The sequence below is a fragment of the Motacilla alba genome, chromosome 4A, assembly GCF_015832195.1.
Source record: "Motacilla alba alba isolate MOTALB_02 chromosome 4A, Motacilla_alba_V1.0_pri, whole genome shotgun sequence".
Lineage (NCBI taxonomy): Eukaryota > Metazoa > Chordata > Aves > Passeriformes > Motacillidae > Motacilla > Motacilla alba.
In genome coordinates this window covers 12,391,722-12,411,602 of record NC_052045.1, presented here as the reverse complement: position 1 = coordinate 12,411,602, position 19,881 = coordinate 12,391,722, and the positions used below count along the sequence as shown (strand labels likewise).

Genomic DNA, 19,881 nt, shown 5'->3' with positions numbered 1-19,881 from the left:
GCTGGTCTCTGCTGTGCCTTGCTGCTGCTTGTACTCTGCTGGCAGGGAATGAGCTACCAAAGGCTTTGCTTTTTGCTTTGCTATTGACTCACTCAACCAGGCAGCAGTAAAACCTCCATGGATGGGTTGTGACATAACCTTAATGTTTGCTTGGACACTTTGACCCACACACAGAGGGGTGGCTTTGGGCAGGAGCCAGAGGAGGGGGTGCTGGACAGCCTAAGCATGGATCTGCCCTCTGTCCTGCCCATGGCTGATGCTGAGCACCTCTGCTATGAACACAGGCTGAGAAAGCTGGGCTTGTTCAACCTGGAGAAGAGAAAGTTTCAAGGACACCTTATACTACCATCCAGTCCCTAAAGGGGCTACAAGAGAGCTGGAGAGGGACTTTAGACAAGGGCATGGAGTGATAGAACAAGAAGGAATGGCTTTAAACTGACAGAGGTTGGGTTTAGATTAGATATAAGGAAGAAATTTTTGACTGTTGAGGATGATGAGGCACAGATTGCCCAGAGCAGCTGTGAATGCCCCATAACTCGATATGTTCCAGGCCAAGCTGGATGGGGCTCTGAGCACCCTGTGTTCCTGAAGGTGTCCCTGCCCACAGCAGGGGGAAGTGGAACTGAATGATCTTTAAGGTCCTTTCCAACCCAAACCATTCCATGGTTCTATACTATCCCTATTTTCTCTTTTCTGATTTTTGTTTTCTCAACAAAGCTGAGAGCTCATGTGGTTGTGGTATTGCAGCCACAGCCTGACCACAGTGGTTTGGTGTCTTCTTGCTCACGGTGGTGTGGAATAAAGCACAGAAGGTGCCTGGAAGCCCCAGCCATGGGGCTGGGCTGTGGGAGCTGGGTATTCTGGCTACGGGAGCAGGGCATCCCGACTGAGGGAGCTGGGTATCCCGGCTACGGGAGCGGGGCATCCCGACTGAAGGAGCTGGGTATCCCGGCTACGGGAGCTGGGTGTCCCGATTGAGGGTCCTGGGTATCCCGACTGAGGGAGCTGGGTATCCCGATATTGTGGGACCTGCGTATCCCGGCTACGGGAGCTGGGTATCCCGATTCCGGCTATGGGAGCTGGGTATCCAGGCTACGGGAGCTGGGTATCCCGATTGAGGGTCCTGCGTATCCCGGCTACGGGAGCTGGGTATCCCGACTGAGGGAGCTGGGTATCCCGGCTACGGGAGCTGGGTATCCCGACTGAGGGTCCTGCGTATCCCGGCTACGGGAGCTGGGTATCCCGACTGAGGGAGCTGGGTATCCCGGCTACGGGAGCTGGGTATCCCGACTGAGGGAGCTGGGTATCCCGGCTACGGGAGCTGAGTATCCCGACTGAGGGTCCTGCGTATCCCGGCTACGGGAGCTGGGTATCCCGGCTGAATGCTGTTTTCCTGCGGCTGAGGAGCCGCTGAGTGAGTGGGCTGCTGAGCTTACATTATTGCTGGGGATTCTGCAGTGCACACGTTACAATCGGTAAAAAGTATTAAATCGAAAGTGAATGGTCTTATTCTGGCGTAATTGGTGGAAAAAGTCCCTGTGGGGATGGGTTTGCCTGAGGGGCGGCTGGCTGGGAGCGGAGCTGCGAGGCGGTGGGAAGCAAGGCACCGGGAAAGGCTTCAGCGACTCGAGGTGCGAAATTTGGCCTGGTAATCACTCCCTGCCGGCGCCCGTGCCCGAGGGCGGGAGGCCGGCGAGAGTCCCGGCGGCAGCGGCGGCGGGCGGGGCTGCGGGCCCGGCGGCTCCGAGCGGGGACCCCCGCCCGCCCCCGCCCCGCGCCGCCCGCCGCCGCCGCGCGGTGGCGCCATCGGCCCGGAGAGCGCCTCAGTGCCCCCGGCGCGCACCGGGCACCCCCGCCCGGCCCCCCCGCTCCGCCCCGGGCAGGGCGGCGGCACCGCCGGGGAGGGGGCGGCGGGCTCGCCCCGGGACGGGCCGGGCCGGGCCGGGCCCGGGGGTGAGAGCTGCCGTCGGGGCGAGAGGAGGAGGAGGGGCCCCGGCGGCGGCGGGCAGAGGCGCGCATGGAGCGGCCGGGGAGCAACGGGAGCTGCCCAGGCTGCCGGCTGGAGGGGGGCCCGGCGGCGGGAGCCGCCACCGGCCTGGCGGCTGTGCTTATCTTCACCATCGTGGTGGACGTGCTGGGCAACGCGCTGGTCATCCTCTCTGTGCTGCGGAACAAGAAGCTCCGCAACGCCGGTGAGCGCGAGGCGGGCGCGGGGCGGGCGCGAGGGGCGGGCGGAGCGGAGCGGCCCCAGCGGAGCGGCCCCTCACCGCACCGCACGGCCCCTCACCGCACGGCCCCTCACCGCACCGCTCCGCAGCGCGCCCCGGGCTCCGCCGCACGGCTCCGCACGGCCCCGCTGCTGGCGGGGCAGGAGCCCGCGGCGGGCGGCGAGAGCAGAACGGCAGTCCCGCAGCGGGGCGGTGAGGGCACCTCCGCTGGGGAGCCCCGGCTCCGATCTGCCCCGGCCAAGGGCTCCGAGCTGCCGGTGAACCGCAGGAGTGCCCGCCCGTCGCTTCTCTCCGGTGACCGGGTTGCCGCCAGGTTCCCGGCTCACTCTCTGCCCGTCCCGCTGCTGCTGCTCCTCCGACTTTTCGAAACTTTTGTCCCCCAGAGGCAGCTGCAGACGGAGGAGCCAACTCAGGTAAACCCACGTCCCTTCAGCGACCCGCGCTGGGAGGAGCGGGGCAGAGGTGCAGGTGAGGACGACTCCGAGTGCCGCGTCAGGACCTGAGCAACAGTGCTCGGGTTTTTAAGACAAGTCCATTACAACGTTGTACACTTGCTTTTGCGTTCCAGCCTTTCAGTGTTTTAGTATTTTCATTATAAACTTGCTATGCTGAAAGCAGAGTGAAGAATTTACATGTTTTTTCCACGGGTAACTTGGAAGTCTGCTTTGTAGCCTTATGTATTGACCTCCCTAATAAATTCATCTAGGAAAATTGTAAAACTGATATTATTCAGTATTTTTAAGAAGGCTGTATTATTTGAGGGTGTAAACTTCTTTCCTTCGAAGTCTTGTTACTTTAGCAAAGAAATACTGGATATCAGTATTAACAGAGAACTTATCCTCGATGTAAGTTCTCTGTAAGGAGTTTCAAGTAGGCTGTGTAGTGCCGCTTAAATTGAACTATAGAATATGTTTTACTGAGGACTATATCACTGTCTGCTTTTATAGAGAGAGACATAAAATGACCTTCAGTTTTATAGCTTGTAAAATGGCTTTAATGAAATATCTGTAGTGTTTATGATGTGCAAGTGTTTTGAGATGCTGATGTCTCACTGTCTCTCTCAGTCTCCTGTAAATAAGCAGTAACTCAACAAGGTTCAGTAAAAGTACCGGATGGATAAGGCTGACAGGACAATTTCACTCCAGTGCCTCTAACATTTGATTGATTTATTAATGATAGAAAGCGCAGAAATGGCCATTGGCTTGGGCAGCCATTGGATGCAGTGACCTCGAATAGTGAGTTGCTTTTTAACTGGTGCATAAAACGCTGTCCATAGCACCCATAGTACACAGGCTGTACTGGGTTATGAGAAACTGCGGTATAGCTGGAAAAACTCTTCTCTTCAGATTTGCTTTAAATGTGGGTGCTGCAAGCCTGTAATCAGTGGTTCTGAGGAAGAAAAACACCCTTCCCTTCTCCCAAGATAACTATGTTTGTGTTATCTGGCTGCAAGCAGATTTGAAGCTATTAACGGTTTTTATTACCTTTCAAATCGTTGATCACTTGAATGCATTTCATGTTTTAAGACTGCCTCCCTGTGAGTTGAGTTAAAGCTCCCGTGAAAGTGAAAAAGAACAGCTTTGTGTTGAAGTGATCACAGAGATATTTTCCAGATCTTAGTCCTTGTCAGTAGCCTGTTGTCTGCTCTCTGTACAAGCTGTCGGCGTGTACGAATAAAGTCAACACAAGTGCAAACAGTGCTAACCTTCCTGATTTGAGGGGACGTGGCTCTTGTTGCACACGGAACTTGAGTGTGACTAGTGGGGAATTCAGTGTGATAGACTTTGGAGCAGGGATAAGTCCCAGCACCCATCCTGTTTTGTTCACCTGAGCATTGTTCCTCCTTCAGTCACAGCCTAAACTGGGAATGCCTGTGCTAAATCACGAAGGGGTTGAGCAGCAGGAGGATGAGCTGGTCAGGCCAGTGGTGGTGGTCTGATTCAGTAAAGTAAAATGAATCAGACCACCACTAAGTGTTGTCATCTTGTTTGCTAAAAAAATCACATGTGCTTAGGGTGTTCAGACAATACTGCATCTCTCTGTGTTGGGAAGTAAGCAGTCTGTCAGCCTCCCTGGATGCAGGACAAAAAGTCAGGGATCTCAGCTCAGTTCATGCTCCTCCTGACATGTGAGCAGCCACGTGAATGACAGGGGCTCATCTGGAACCCAGCAGCCAGATTGAAGTCCTTTGGACAAAGAGTTTATCTACTCATGTGCAAATATAGCCTAAGCTGGTTCAATAAATGAAAAGGGCACCTGTGATGGCTGTGTCAGCTCCTGCCAAATCCTGGAAGGACCAAATCTTCGGTTTCTGGAGCAAGCTCACGCAAGGTCATCCAGCTGGAGCTAAAACTGTATTGTCAGGATAAGCTGGATTCAGGCTGGGATGTGTAACTGGCACTGCTTCAGCAGCTGTGCTGGGTGATCTCTCTGATGAGGTGGGGTTTTTGGTCTCTTACCCTGGATGTTTTTGAAGAACTTGTCACTTCAGCACTGCCCACAGCTGTAACGGCACATAGCCACAAGAGTGTGACTGTTGGGCAGCATCTCGCATCAGCATTTGCCTGGAACTGAACAAAGAGAGGGAGGTGAGTGATGCCTGTGGGCAGAGGAAACTGGGATTCACTGAAAGCCCCAGGTGTCCTCTGTGGTATACAGTTCACATCCACAGCTGACTGTTCAACCAGTCATGCTGGAGAATGTCTGGTGTTAGGCTTTCCTACATCCAGCTACCTGGACACTTGGAGATATTTGTGTGGTCAGAGAGGTTCAAAAAAAGCTCCAGGCTTTGGTCTGTATGTCCACAGTGCAGGGCAGTGACATGATTGAGTGTGAAGGGTGTGAGAAATTATCCTGCTCCTCTCACAGGAAAGATGTCTATATGTCTTTATGGAAGGGGTGAAGTTTTTTGGCAGCTGACAACTTTGACAAACCTGACCATCCTTCTATTGCACTGCACACAGGGGAGTTGGGAAGAACTTGGTCTTTCAAGAGAAATCACAGTGCTTCTCTTTCCAGCTGGGAAGGTGTAATGTAAGTTGATGTGTCCAGTGTTGTTACTGGGAGGTGCTCAGAGTGCTGAGCACAGATTAGGACCCAAGTAAGAAACAGTGCTAGTGAGCTGTGTATAATGGGGCACGTGTGGGATCAGGACCAGAAGAGGGCTGCTGGCATGGTTGAGTTTACAGCTTTCCATTCTGCCTCTGGCCAGCTTTACAAGTGTGAAAATCAGCTCTAAAACCAGCCAATATTTTTCAACGAGTTAGCCTGCTTCCTAGGCAGAGGCTCTGGCAATACCTTTCTCTAGTTCTTCTGAACTCACTGCAAACTCAGGCACAAAACCCAAACATGCACTCTCTGGAAACCCATGTCTCCCAGCAGTGCTGCCCGGAGCTTTGTGTGCAGAGAGCAGTTTCTGCTGCTTCATAGGCCCTTTTCGCTCTTGGGAATGTCATCTCTGGGGATCCAAAACCTCTCTAGGGGCAGGCAGTGCAGGTACAACTCTAATGAGGTCATTGGGCTCAACTGGCTTTTAATCCTTTGGGTATACACTATACATGGCTGTTTGCATAGCGAGGGAGATTTTGTTCTTGAACTGTCACCCCAGCCAAAGTCGGGCATCACACAGAAGTCTGTATGTATTATGTCAACACAGTTACCTTTGTCAGCCAAATGCAAACTCTAAGAAGAAATACTAGATCCATTTGACAAGCCCTCCAGCCAGAAAACTGTGTTGACTAACAGGAGTTGTGTTTCCATCCCTGAGCTGGCCGCTCCCTGCCCTGCTGAGAGCACGGGCAGGGTGAGCAGCCTGCACTGCCCGGGTCAGCCGTTTGCCCTCTGGAAATGCTGGCACTGTGCTAAGTTTTTGTTTGCTTGAGCAGGGCTTTTTATTTATTATCCCAAGACTTCTGGAACTTCCTGGCTGGCCTGGGACAGGCTTCTGGTTTGTTTTTTTTTTAAAGTCAATGTTAGGAATTTGGGTAAGCTCCTTCATAGGCTCTGAGTTCAGGTTTTCTCATTACAGATGTGAAGGATGGTTAGCAGATGGTGTTGGGGATCTTCCCAACTCACTTCTCAGAGAATTTTGCTATAGCTGAGATTTAGGTCATCCATATTTGCAAAGATAAAAGTAATGCTTATACTTTCTGCATCATCTATATCAGGATACTTTCACTGTACTTTTTTAGCACCAATCCTAATGTATTGATAGACTGTTGCTTTTTTCCTGACAGACCTATTGCCTCTAGGTTTTTAAATATCTTTTAACTTTCTTCATAAAATGTATTGAAATCTATAAAATTGGCTCTAATTTCATAGTAGATTTATTTTTTACCTTTTTAAAAAAAAAATGGCTCTTGTCTTAAAAATATCTATTTTAAACCAAATAATTTCTAAAAAATATACTGTTGCTTTTCTTGGTGGGAAAGAGGGCTCTACTAAAGCATCTTTAAACATCCTCCAATAAGCATTGTCACACTTACTTATATTTAGATGTTTTCTCTCAGTTATTTTTGTGTCTGGTTCTTTCTAGTTTTGTGAAACTGACCTTTAGGAGATGTTTTGGACCATGTTCTGTTTCCTTACCTCAGATGTAGCTGGGAATTGTGATTGGTTTTCTTCCAGCTACTGCAGGATTTCCTAGTCCTAGAAAGCTATCTATTATATGTAGGTGTTGAGATTTATTTTTTTAAATGTTTTTTTAGCACCACAAACCCTTCAGCATCTGCCATAAGCCTGAAATTACATCTCTTCTTGCTGTACGTTGTGGGTAGATGCTTCAGGAGCTGCTCATCTGTTCCACTGATTCACTTGTCTACAGCAAACTCCTACCAGTGCCGCTGATGCACCCAGCCCATGGCCCCTGAAATGAGGGGGGCCCTGCCGCAGGTGGCTGGGCTTTGTGGGGGGCTCTGCTGGGGGGAGCAGGCTGTGTGTTGGGTAAACAGTAAGAAGGTTGCCAGCACCCCAGGGTCTCCCCTTCCCCACGTGCTGGGTTCTGCGATGTGGAAGGGTGGCACCCAGCACCCCCTTGCCCTTCAGCAGGAATGGGCACCTGTGACATCAGAGGGGTGAGCTGCTGACAGATGTCTCTGCTCTTGAGGGGGGGCTGTCCACGTTGCTTCTAGCTTTGTTACTGATGCAGCAACTGCTGGGTGATGAATTTGCCATATCAAGCTGGCCCCCTGTGCCCCGACCATGGGAATGGTACCTGCAGCGTTAGGGCTGCAGAGAAGCCTGGCTGGGGCTGGGGCCCAGCACAGTGAGGGCATGGGCTGTAGGGCTGGTGCAGAGAAGTTGAGAGTGATCTCTTGGAGGGTGTGGTGGGCTCTGGGAGCAGGGGGGGTGGATCTGTCCCTCTGCTGCAGCCCCCTGCTCCTGTGGCTCTGCAGGTGGGTGCTGGAGTGGGGCTGCTGGCTGCGGGAGGTGGGAGAAGTGGGAGTGACAGTGGGATGAAACCTGTGAGAAAATCAATTTGGATTAAGGTGAAGTGCGAACTTTGAGTGCAGTAGGAGCATAAAGTGGAGAACAGTCATGACCAGTCTTTTCCTAGAAGATGCCTTGCACAGTGAGACACAGAGTCAGGGCATTTGTTTGGGCTGTGTTGGAGCCACAGGCACAGCCCCATGGCCAAACTGATCTGGAGAGGTCTCTGATGGCATCACCTTCACATTGACCTGCTCCTGCACTGGTGAGGGTTCAGGCTGGATTCCCATCCAGGTCCTGGCACATCCCTCCTTCCAGCAGTGCTGCTCTGGGCTCCTGGGCTGTGTCCAGAGTGCCAAGGGGGAGGCTCAGCCACTGTCTTGTCTTGCTCCAAGTGGCATTTGTGGTCCCATGCTGTGCTGCTCCCATGCTGTGCTCCCAGAGCTCCGGAGGAAGCGGCAGCTCGCTCAGGCATGAGCAGCTCCTAAGTTGCTTTGTAGCACAGTAGCTTCAGAAATATTTCTAAATTGGTCCTTCGTGCAGCTCCATTGGGGTTCCCAAGGGAATTCCATCCCATCAACTCTGTGAGGTCAAAGCTTCCAATATTTGGGTTTGGGTTTGTTTGGTTTTTTTATTTTCTATTTTTTTTCCAGGGAAAAAAGTCTTTATGTAGATGTGAGTATTTTTAGGAACGCTGGATCTCAGGAGCCCCTTTGTGAAACTGTGTAACTCCCTGCAGAAATTTCTGCTCCTCCCACTCATTTGCTCCTCCCCCTCCCACTCCCAAACCCCGGGTTGGAGCAGGACTTGAACACAGCGCTGTAAGTCATGGATGTGTGGCTGGGGAATGGAGTTGAAACACTGTTAGTCACTCAGTAAGTCAGCGGTGCTCAGCATGCACTTCAGGTGTACCAGTGGTTTGGGAGCCAGATGGTTTGTGGTCAAGTGATAAATCCGTGATTTGAGAGGATTTGTCGTGGTTTGATGCTGGCCCAATGCCAGGCACCCACGAGAGTCTTTTCCTCACCCTCCCCTGCTACAGCTGGGCAGTGGAGAGGGGAAAAAAAAAGAAATTGACAAATGTCTCATGAGTGAGATAAAGACCGGGAAAAACACTTAAAGGACAAAACAGGCTCAATTTATGGTTGCAAAGTGAATTTATCACTAACAGAATCAGAGGAGGATAATGAGAAGTAAAATAAGCCCCTAAAACACTGCTTCCCCCAGCCCCTCATTCCTTCCAACCAACAGTGCAGGGAGACAGGGCATGGGGGTTTTGGTCAGCTCATCATCAAGATGATCTTCTGCTGCTCAGGGAGAGGAATCCTTCCTCTGTGAGACTGTGAGGTTGCTCGCACAGGCGACAGTTCTCCATGAACTTCTCTGGCGTGGGTCCACTTTCATGAGCAGCAGCCCTACCACACCTGCTGCAACGTGAACTCCCCCTTTGGGCAGACAGTGCTCCCAAAACTGCTGTGGCATGGCTCTCTCTTTCCATGAGGTGCTGTCCTCCAAGGACAGGCTGCTCCAACCTGGAAGCAGGGCCCTCTTTCTCCACCAGGTCTCCCACTGGATCACAGCCTCCTCCAGGCATCCACCTGCTCTGGCATGGGCACCTTCCTCCAGGGGCTGCAGGTGGATCTTTGCATCCCCCAGGGATCCCCCTGGGCTGTGAGTGGATGTCTGCATCCCCCAGGGATCCCCCTGGGCTGTGGGTGGATCTCTGCATCCCCCAGGGATCCCCCTGGGCTGTGGGTGGATCTCTGCATCCCCCAGGGATCCCCCTGGGCTGGATCCCCCCCATCTTCACTGATCTTCACCATGGTCTTTACCACGGCCTTCAGAGGAATCTGGGCTCTGGCGCCTGGAGCACCTCCTCCCTCTCTGTCTCCATGTTGTTTTCCCTCGCATGTTCTCACCTTCTCCTCTGACTAGAAGCAAAACCTGTGACTTTGTTTTGATTTCCTTCTTGATTATGTCATCCCAGAGGCATTACCAACCTCTCTTATTGGCCCAGCCTTGGCCAGTAGCATCTTCAAAGCCATCAGAGATTGGCTCTGCTGGACATGGTGGAAGCTTCCAGGAGCTTTTCACAGGAGCCATCTTTGTGGCTCCCCTGCTACCAAAAACCAGGCCGTGCAAAACCAGTACACCAATGAATCAGGTTTCCACTAGCAACAGTAATTCTGTCATTTCTGAACTCAAGATTATTTGTATTTGCTGTGTTTGACAAAAGTTCTGTTACACACGTAGGTCTCTATACAGTTGAAATTAGTTGAAACAAAACTCCTGTTATTAGGCAGATTTGTGTCTTGTATCATGTAAAATAACACCTTGCCTCCCCAGATGGCCACCCTGTGGACAAGAGAGCAAGCCATGTTCAGCACAGTGCTGAGCTCCCATTCTCCCCTTCTCAATCCCTCCTAGCCCTGTGCCCTTCCCTGTCACTAGCAAAGGCTCTTCTTTTCTTTTCAGCCCCAAAGAGCATTGCTGCCCAAGGACTTGATGTTCCTAAAAAATCTGGAGAGCCAAGTACTGGCGTAGATAATGGTAAATAATTAATTACCTTGCAGACAGATCTTCAATACAAGCTGGAACATCTTTCAGGAAAAGGGAAGGTGGGCATATGCGCTCAAAGTAACTGTTCCCCGTGATTAATTAAAAGGCTTAGAAAGACAACTGTCATGTCATGGCCTATAAATAAAATGGAAATTAATTCAGAGATGGGTTTTGTATGCTTTTCTCTTTTTTTCCATTTTGTTTGCATTTTGTTTGCTTTTGTCTCTCTGTGCAGGATGTTTAATTCCTTCCAAGTGTGTCCCACAGCAGAGAGCAGGGGTGGAGGAGGACAGGACAGTCCTTAGGAGAAGGCTGTGCCACAATCCCGGGACAGTCATTTCTGCAACAGCCCCAGTCTGATGGGACTGCTTTTGCTGGAAGATGTAAAAGGAAACCTGTGGTGTAGCTTTCTCATGTGCAACTCTCATCATTTCTGAAAATTGGAATGAGGACCAGTGAGTCTATTCTGAGAGAAGAGATGCCTTGTGTTGAGAGACCTCAGATCTTGCTTTGTTGAACAATCCCCAGCATCACCTTCAGATGTGATGGTGACAAATGCTGTGGTGTCTGTAGGGGACTGAGGTCCAGCAAGCCAGGGTCCCACCTGCCCTGAATCCCTGCTTGTCCTTTGGCATGGATGCAATGCTTCTGAGCCTGGGAGAGGAGGGGGATAAGTGGGAATGCTAATGGACTGGTGAGAATCTGGCCCCAGCAGGAGTTGTGATGGGATGTACCAAGCACAGCAAAAGCTGTGCCCAGGGTGGGCAGTGGAATACTCAGACTGAGCTGCACCTCTTCCCCATGCCCAGAGGAAAGGTGGGGAGGGCTGGCAGCTCTGCCTGTTGCAGACATTCATGCTTTGCAGTAAGGGTAGATGGGCTTGAGAGACCCTGGTGTTTCTAGGAGCAAACCCCAGCCTTGTGGTGCTCAGCAGGTACACAGCCTGCAGTTCCCGTGGGCTCTATGAGCTGTAACTTAAATGGAGTTTAACATATTTCATCCTAATCTTAGCCCATTGTATGGCCTTCAGATCTCAGCTGTGAGTTTTATTTCTGCAGATACTGCAGTAAAAAATAGATCAAATTGAATCTTAATGGGATGGGTGGAATCCACAGCAGAGTTGCATTTGGATGCATTAGGAAATGGAGCCCTGGCCTATGCTGCCCCAGGAAATGCTGCCTGACAACCTGGTGGGAGGGAGCAGCCTCCCCAGTGTGCCCACAGCATGAGCCAGGATGGGGGCACAGGGCTCCTCTGGTGGCTTTAGCACTGTCCTGCTTGTGAGGAGATTCAGAAGGAGCAATTTAGGAAAGTGAGATATTCTCCAGGTGGTCCAGGATTTTCCAATGGCTTGTGCAGAGTAACTAACTTTCTTTCCTATGTTCCTAAGGTGAGGAGACTCTTCCTTTAGGTGATCACTGCAGCTTAGGTTATCCCTGGACTTGCATACAAACATGGCATAGGAGGGTTTGTGGAATTAACAGCACATAGAAGGTACGACGGAGTAGAAGGCTGGAGTCCTGGTGCCTGGGTATGGATTTGGGCTCTGCTTTTAGGGTAGAACTACTGGCGACTGGGAGATGATGATCTGTGCTCAGGGGTGGTTCTTCTGCACCCACCCAATCCACCTGCTTGTCTCCTGCTTTCATCTGCTGGCCAGTTGCAATGGCAAGAGCCATTCAGATCTCACGGTGTCAGTTCTTTGGCCCTCAGTCCCACCTGCAGGTTGCTGAAATACCCCTGCCCAGTCTTTTTAGTGGCTTGCATTGGCCCTCCCATTCTTTTATCAGCACTTGTCTTTGGGGCTTCCGTGGGCCGATGGAGGGTCTCTGGCTCCAGGGGAGCAAGAAGGATCAGCAGGAAGGATCCAGGCTTGCCTGGTGAGGGAAGAGCTGATGGGAGCTGTGTTTTTAAGGCATACTGATGGAGGAGAGAGGTGTGTGAGGCTCCTTCTTGTGTCCCTGAGGGAGCAGTGAGACAGGGATGGCAGCATGGTGGCACTTCCCTTGTGCTGCTGTAAGTTTTTCTTGGCTGGTTTCTAGGAAAATGGATTATACCACATTCAAAATATTCACTACTGGATTTAATAATATTTCAAAAATAACTTAAATGTATTTCTTTCAGAAGTGGTATTCCATGGAAATCCTTTCTGTTTATCTGCTGGCATTGCCAAGCACGTACTGCAAAGCCAACATCCATGCCAGTCATTGCTTTTTTAAACAGAATGGGAGAACAATAGCCTGTGTCATTAGCCTGGCCCCAAGCTGTCTGAGGACAAGGGCTGTGCGTTGTGTCCCTGAAGTTGTCTGGGTCATATCTCTGTGCTGGCTCTGCCAGAGGTGCCTCAGGGAGCAGAGCCAGGGCTGAATGGCTGGGCAGTCTCCCCCTGCTGCTACACCTTTGCCAGCTGAGTTTGTTCTTCAGCCTCAGTACCTCTAGAGAGAGTTCTGCAGTTTCTACATGTCAAGGTCCCCCCTCCTCATCTTTGAGATGCTCTGGAACTTGCTGAAGTGTCTCAGTTGTGGAGCTGGGAAGGTGGTGGAGAAGGTTGCAGAGCTGACAGGAGCCAGCCCAAATAACAGCAAACCCCAGGCCCTGTGATTGATTGCCCAGCCTTACAGCACCCCCAGGACACTCCTGTGGCTTCTCTGTGTGTTAAGGGAGGAGGTCAGAGCTGAAACTCAGAAAGAGTTTGGCCAGTGGTGCCATGAAGATGTGGGCATGAGGAGCATTAGCTTTACCTCAAGTGTAGTAAACACCCTTTCCAATTCCTGGTACAGAGATTGAAAGCAAGTCATGACAACATAGAGTATTCCTGAAAGAGTTTCCAGTAGCATTTGGAGAAGTCTGGAGTTGCCAAAGTTAGTATTCCTTCTGTTCTCTCAAGCTCCTTTTTCACCTCTGCTCTTCTGACTCCTGGTGGAAGGCAGATCGTGCTCACACTGGCAGTATCTGTTAATATCTGACTGAAAATATCTGTCTCCTCTGAGTTTGGCACCATTAGCTTATTTACAAATGGTCAGTATGATCTCAGCACCTCAATAAACAGCAGTTGCAACAATAACAGAATTCACAGATCGGTTTAGATTGAAAGGGACATTTAAAGGTCATCTGGTCCAACCCTCCTTCATGGAGCAAGGACATCTTCAACCAGATCAGGTCACTCAGAGCTCTGTCCAACCTGGCCTTGAATATTACAGGAATGGGGTACCTACCACCTCTCTGGGCAGCCCGTACCAGTGCTCACCATCCTCATTACAAAAAACTTTTCCCTAATATTTAATCTAAATCTACGCTCTTTTAATTTAAACCCATTATCCCTTGGTCCTAGTGCAACAACCCTTGGTAAAATTTCTATCCCCATCTTTCTTACAGACCTCTTTAGGTACTAGGAGATGCTGTAAAGTCTCCCTGGAACCTTCTCCAGACTGAACACCTCCAAGAATCTCAACCTTTCCTTCATAGGAGGGGTGTTCCAAAATGAAGATGAGTTGAAGAGTTAGCTGTCCTCTGCTTTCCATCACTAGTTCTGCCTGTTTTCTTTCTGGCCTTTCCAAAAATATTGGCAGCATCTCTAGAGTTTTCAGTGCTCTGCTTTGCAGGGAGAAATTAAGCTAGAATGAAGTATACTGCTGCCTTTATGTAGAAGTACGTGTTGTCAAGACAGAGATTATATCTTGGCTTTTTCAAGGGAAGACTAGAAAGAAAAAAAAAATTTTCTACTGTTCCTATGATATGAGCATTAAGTCAGTAGTGAGCTCTGCCATTATGGCTTGTGTCTTAAAGAGTCTTCTAACCAAAAGTGATTAGTCAAAATTAATTGGACTGAGTGGAGAGCTTGCTGACAAAACACTTCAAGAGTAGGTGTAGCTGATAGGCAGCAAAACGGTCAGACACTACAATGTGGATTGCAAACTCTGCCTCTGCTGTGCTCATCCGTGGGAGTTTCTGTAGGGAAGACAGAAGTGTGGTATGAGGATTGCAGAAAAATACAGGTGTGATGGGAGAAGGAGGGGCATGTGTGATGGGAACAGGAGGGATACTTGCGGTGGGAGGCTGTTGAGCAAATCCCTGCCTCGGAAGAGGCAGTCCTGTCTGCTGAGAGTTAATACCATGACCAGCAGTCAGAGCAAGGAGGAGCAGCAGGAGTCACCGCTCTGCTGTCTCTGGCAAGGCACAAGTGTGCAGCTCCTGCAGAGGATCCACCTGAATTCCTTGCTGAGATACATTTGGGTGCAGAGCAGTTCAACAAACACAGCCTGCTGGAAGGTGCCCACCCTCAGGTCACTTCCCACCTAGGTTAGGAGGATTGAACATCTCAGCACATGTACTGGTCTTCTGGTCCTTCAGGGATAGAATTAGAGAATGCTTTGTTTTGGAAGGGATTTTAAAGATCATCTCCTTCCAACCCCACTGGCGCTGGTGTTATCCTCTTAGGAAAACAGAATTTGTAAGACAATGCACTCTTGTTCCTGACAGATGCTGATGAGCCAGTTCCTCATGACCCAAGACCTTGCTGGGGACTTGAGAGGGCCCTGTTTTCAGAACAGCTGCAGTGAACAAAACATTCCCTGCCTGCTCTAGACTCATGGAAAGGTGAGGCAATGCTGTCTGCCAGCACCTTGCTCGAAGTCCTTCCAAAAAGCAAGTGAGGACAGAGAAGCCAGGAACTGACTTGAGGGAAAACCTGGATGGGAAAACCAGGGTTTCCCATGCAAGGCAATGAGGAAGTAAAACTGACTTGCCTAATTAAGACAATAGACTAATTAGCCAATGAGAGAAGTCTTTCCACTGTGGATGTACCATTGGAAGCCATTAATTAAAAGTCTTGCTAAATCCCAGACTAGGCAAAGCCTTTGATAATAGGGAAGAGGGAGAAGTACTTAGACCTGTGTCCCCTAGCACACACAAAGCCTTCTCCATGGAATCTTTAAAATAATAAATTTGCTTTGGAATAAACTATACAGATAGGGAAACAGAGGAGCGGGGAAGCAACAAGCAGGGCTTACAAGGAGCTAGACTGTTTCTGTCTTGCTGTGGCAGCATCTGTTCTTCCTTACTGGTATTTTGACTCCAGTTCTCTCATTTGTTATTTCCTTTTTGAGACAAATTTTTCCCAGGAGAGATTGGATTTCTTCTGATTGATCGTTAGCACTACAAAGCCAGTTGCTGCTGCTGGGCTGTTCCCATTGCTTTGGCAGACCAGTCTTCTACAGTTTCCTCTTACCTTTAAAAGTGATTCTTTTAATCATTTGTAACAAATGTGTAAAGATACCAATTTTTCCTCCCATGTGGAATGAAGACAAATGACCAAACTCTAACACCTTTTTCCTGGAATATGATCGTGGTTTGTAATCAATTCTTCTATTTTTCTCTTCCATGTTTTTAAATGAGTTTCAGTTCCTGGTAGTCAACAAAACTGTCTATGGCCTGGCCTGCAAGAGAACTCTAGAGGGACTTTTTACAGGGGCTGTAGGGACAGGAGAAGGCAGAAGGACTTCATGCTGACAGAAGGCTGGTTTAGATGAGATATTAAGACAAAATTCTTCAGTATGAGGATGGTGAGACACTGGCACAGGTTACCCAGAGAAGCTGTGGATGCCCTCTCCCTGGGATTGTTCAAGGCCAGTTTGGACTTGGGTTGGAGCAACCTGGAATAGTGGAAGATGTCCCTGCCTGGGGAGTTGTTGTGTCAAGCCCTTGGCCACAAGCTTTCCTTAGCTGGGCTAAAATTGTCCCCAAACTGGAATGGGAGGATACAGCATGTCAATGAAGAGGAAGTGCTGAGCAGCCCTTTGTTGAGTTTAACCTTCTGCCATGAACATGTAAGACAAATGCGTTCTAAAATAGAAAGCTGAACAGTTATTCTGCACTGTGTTGTTCTAGAAAAGCACTTCTTTTTTTACAGAACAGACAGAGAAGCCAATTCCTGCTAAGCATTCATTTTGTATTTGTCCTTTCACTCACCCTTGCTTCTCTAATTCTGCTGAGACTGATCTTTCACCAGGAAATGAGGAAGGTGCGGGAAATGTGCTCTGTGGGGGGGCATATAAAAGCGCTTGGTTGCTGACTGCAGGGTGGATGAGGATGCCAGCACAGGTGAGCACATGGCACTGGCTTGCACTTCTTCAGAAACCAGTGGCCCTTTTTGTTCTGAAGGATCTGTTTTAACTCCTGGACTTTCTTAAAAGCAGGATTCTCAGTGTGTGCTGAATCCTTTTTAAAGGAACTGGGTTGGATTTGAATTGAGAGCCCTCTAAATACTGTAGGTAGCTGGTGGTACAGCTGTATTTGTAGTGGCACCCTGGCTGCAATGCCATAGCTCTGAGCTGCCACACCAACAGGGACTGCAGGGCTTGGGAACTCCCTGTTGGGAACTAAGGCATTGGACACAGTGTGTGTTGTGTCTCTGTAGGGTATTGAGTGTCCGTCCTGTTCTCCCACTGTGCTGAGTGGTCCTTGGTGGCAGGAGAGTGCGGGAAAACAGAGTGGAATCAGGAGAGAGAATGACTCCAGTCATCCTAGAGCTCAAAGTAGAATTGGAAAATCTTCAAGATCCTTGAGTCCTACATTGACCATAACACTGCCAGGTCCATCATTAATCCTGTCCTTAAGTGTCACATCTACACATTTTTTTAACATTTCCATCAGCCTCCTTGTCCTTCTTTGGACACAAATCACTTGAACATTACTTGAACAAATACTTGAACAGCTCTGCTCTAATCAGAAGATATATTTTGCAGTCATGCTAAAACAAGACTGTATAAAGGTCTTCTGATTCTGGACCTTTTGGCCTGGCTAGTGCCGACTTTAAAGGTGAGGTATCTGCTGAAGTGGCATTGAAGTGGCACAGGAATAGAACAGGGGAAGCTGTTGTGGAAGTTCCCTGCAGTGTTGGTAAAAGGAGAGTCTGAAGCTGAAGTGTCCTTCAGTGGCAAAAAAGAAGAAAGTAGCTTTGGCTTGTATACAGCCCCTTTCATATGGCTCTGCCTGTGATCTCTGTGGCTGTGTGCTTGTCAAGAACAGTTTTCAGTTTCCTTTTGTGGTGGGTGTGAGTGGTTAGAAAGCTCTTGTGCTGGCTTTCTGGGCAGCTGTGAACAAACCCCAATGCTATTGATATCCCTTCCACAAAACTGGGCCTGGTAATGTTTGTCTTTCACCCTTGTGAAAGGAAGACAGAAGATGTGATTTCTTTAGGATGATGGCGAGCTGTGGACTGTAAAAAGAGCCTCCTTTCCAGGGAACTGCTGCCAGACTAATACACTTCTGACAGACTATGTGCTGCTTTCTCTGTCCTAGACAAGGAGATTTTTAGAGCTGGGGTGCCTGAAAGAAGCTAAGATGTGTTTGTGTCCATGTTTGTGTCCTGGTTTCAGCTGGGGTGGGGTTAATTGGAACCCAGTGCTGGGGTTTGGATTTAGGATCTTGATAACACGCTGATGTTTTAGTTGTTGCTAAGCTTGAGTTAGTGTTTACACTAACTCAAGGACTTTTCAGCTTCTCATGCTGCCCTGCCAGCAAGGGGAGCATAAGAAGCTAGATGGGGCATAGCCAGGACAGCTGACCCCAGCTGACCAAAGGGATATTCCAGACTCTCTGGTGTCATGCTCAGCCTATAAATTATGGGCAAAGCTGGCCAGGGGCTGCTGCTCAGGGACTGGCTGGGCATCACTTGTCAGGTGGTGAGCAATTGCATTGTGCATCACTTACTTTGCATATTCTAATTCTATTATTTTTATCACTTCCATTTCTGTGCTATTAAACTGTCTTTTTCTCAACACACAATTTTTACCTCTCCCTCATTCACTCTCCCATTCCCCTGGAAGGAGATGAGTGAGCAGCTGCGTGGTGTTCAGTTACTTGCTGAGGTAAAGCATGACACTATCCCATCATCTGGTTTACTTTATTTCTGTCAGAAGTGCCCAGTTTGCATTTTAAGAGCTGCATCAGGGACAATGCTTCTTCCTTGTGAGAAGTGCTGGTGGTAGGATGTGAGACCTACAGATCACCTGTCTGTGGAGCTTTAGTTTCCCCTCACATCATATTAGTTTCTTTGTCTCATTCTTTCTCCCTTCATCTAAAATTATTTTAGCTTTTAAGTGCATTTCTAAGCTGTGGAAAGCTGCTGACATTCAGAAACTTCCAATCTCCACCACCAAGAGCACAATTCTTCTGCATTTTCTATCAAAAAGTGTATTGTAACTCATCAGTCCAGTAACACTTAAGTTTGCAAATGTTTATGGCTTGTTTAAATATATTAAGTGTATGAATCCAAAAGGTAGATATCTGCTAATGCATCAGATCTGTTCCTTATGCCTCTTGTACTTCCCTGCCTTCCTCACAATCCTGCTGTATTAATTTTTTCAGGGACTAACAGTGTCTGCCTGTAATTGGGTTGTGAGCGTCTTGAGAAGCAAGAAGCCAGATAAAATTCAAAGCAGGACAAGGCAATCTTCATACAGATTTTGAAAATGCTGCAAGATTGTGCAGTAAAGAGATCAAGCACCTCTACTTTTGCCCTTCGTCTGGGTAGTAAATGACCTACATTAAAACAGTTTAGCAGAGCAACAAAACACAGCTAGTTTTAAGCAGCAAAAAGGCAGAAATAGAGCAAGAAGAGTCCAAAATTAATTTGTGAAGCAGCATGTTGCCTTCTGACTTAAGATCTGTGTTCTGAATCATTGTTCAGAAACATAAGCTGTTGTCCATATGAATGGATTTATATAGGGTTTAAAAGGAAAGGGTGAGATCAAGTCTGGTGCTTAGGTTTGCCTGCCATGAGTCTTCATCTCAGTTTCCCTCTCCTGTGACACTCCCATGGAAGTAGGCCAAGATGGTTTCACTCTGGGAAGCAATGTAAAGCCAATGAGCTGGGTTTCACAGCATGGAAAATATTTGCTCTCTTCTGCCAGTCTTTGTTAATCTCTGAATATCTCCATGCACAATCTCATCTGTCATTACAGCTGCATTGGAACCTGAGAGTGTGATACCTATTAATTACTAACTTAATATTTATTTATTTATATAACTTTTATTGTCTTTTATCTATGTTGAAAAACAGATTTTTGTTTTCTATTGTTCAAAGTCAAGTGTTTCAAAAACACACAAAACCAGCCCTGTTGGGCCAGGCACTCATACACCAACACAAGTGTATCATGTGCCTTGTCATCTTACCAAAAGTTGCAACTTCTAAAAAACAGTAAATTGTTTTATCAGTGATTCTGGCAGCTCAGGCAGGGGTTTATACGAACAGATGCTTTAAAGGCTAAAGGGATCACATAAGGATGCATGTTTCAGTGTTGTTCTGAGACGATGGAGATACAGCCAGCCAAGTTGTTTGAGCTAAACAATGGACTTTTTGCATACTAATTGATAGCCTGATGTTTTCTTGAAATGTACTGGTTAATAATGATTGCATCACTAGGATACCAATATATCAGAGAGTCATATAATCGTTTAGGTTGGAAGAGACCTCCAAGATTCTACCATTAACCCAGCACTGCCATCTTCATCACTTAACCACATCCTAAATGCCACATCTACATGTCTTCTAAATCCCTGACAGGATAATGACTTTACTATGTCCCTGGGCAGTGTGTTCCAAAGGTTGGCCACCCTTTTGGTAAAGAAATTTTTCATAATATTCAATCTAAACCTACCCTGGAGC

At 48.6% G+C, this 19,881-nt stretch overlaps 1 protein-coding gene across 5 annotated transcripts in view; it reads left to right on the top strand.

Annotated features, from left to right (window-relative positions):
• Positions 1 to 1,943: 1,943 nt before the first annotated feature.
• The window catches only part of GPR50 (G protein-coupled receptor 50), a 44,673-nt gene continuing 26,735 nt past the window's right edge, over positions 1,944 to 19,881 (top strand). For 2 of the 5 annotated variants that reach the window (XM_038122700.1, XM_038122701.1), the window contains exon 1: positions 1,944 to 2,696. In XM_038122700.1, coding sequence (XP_037978628.1) covers positions 2,018 to 2,696 — 679 coding nt within the window. In that variant the 5' untranslated portion in view covers positions 1,944 to 2,017. The other 3 variants (XM_038122705.1, XM_038122702.1, XM_038122703.1) reach the window with 3 other exon arrangements.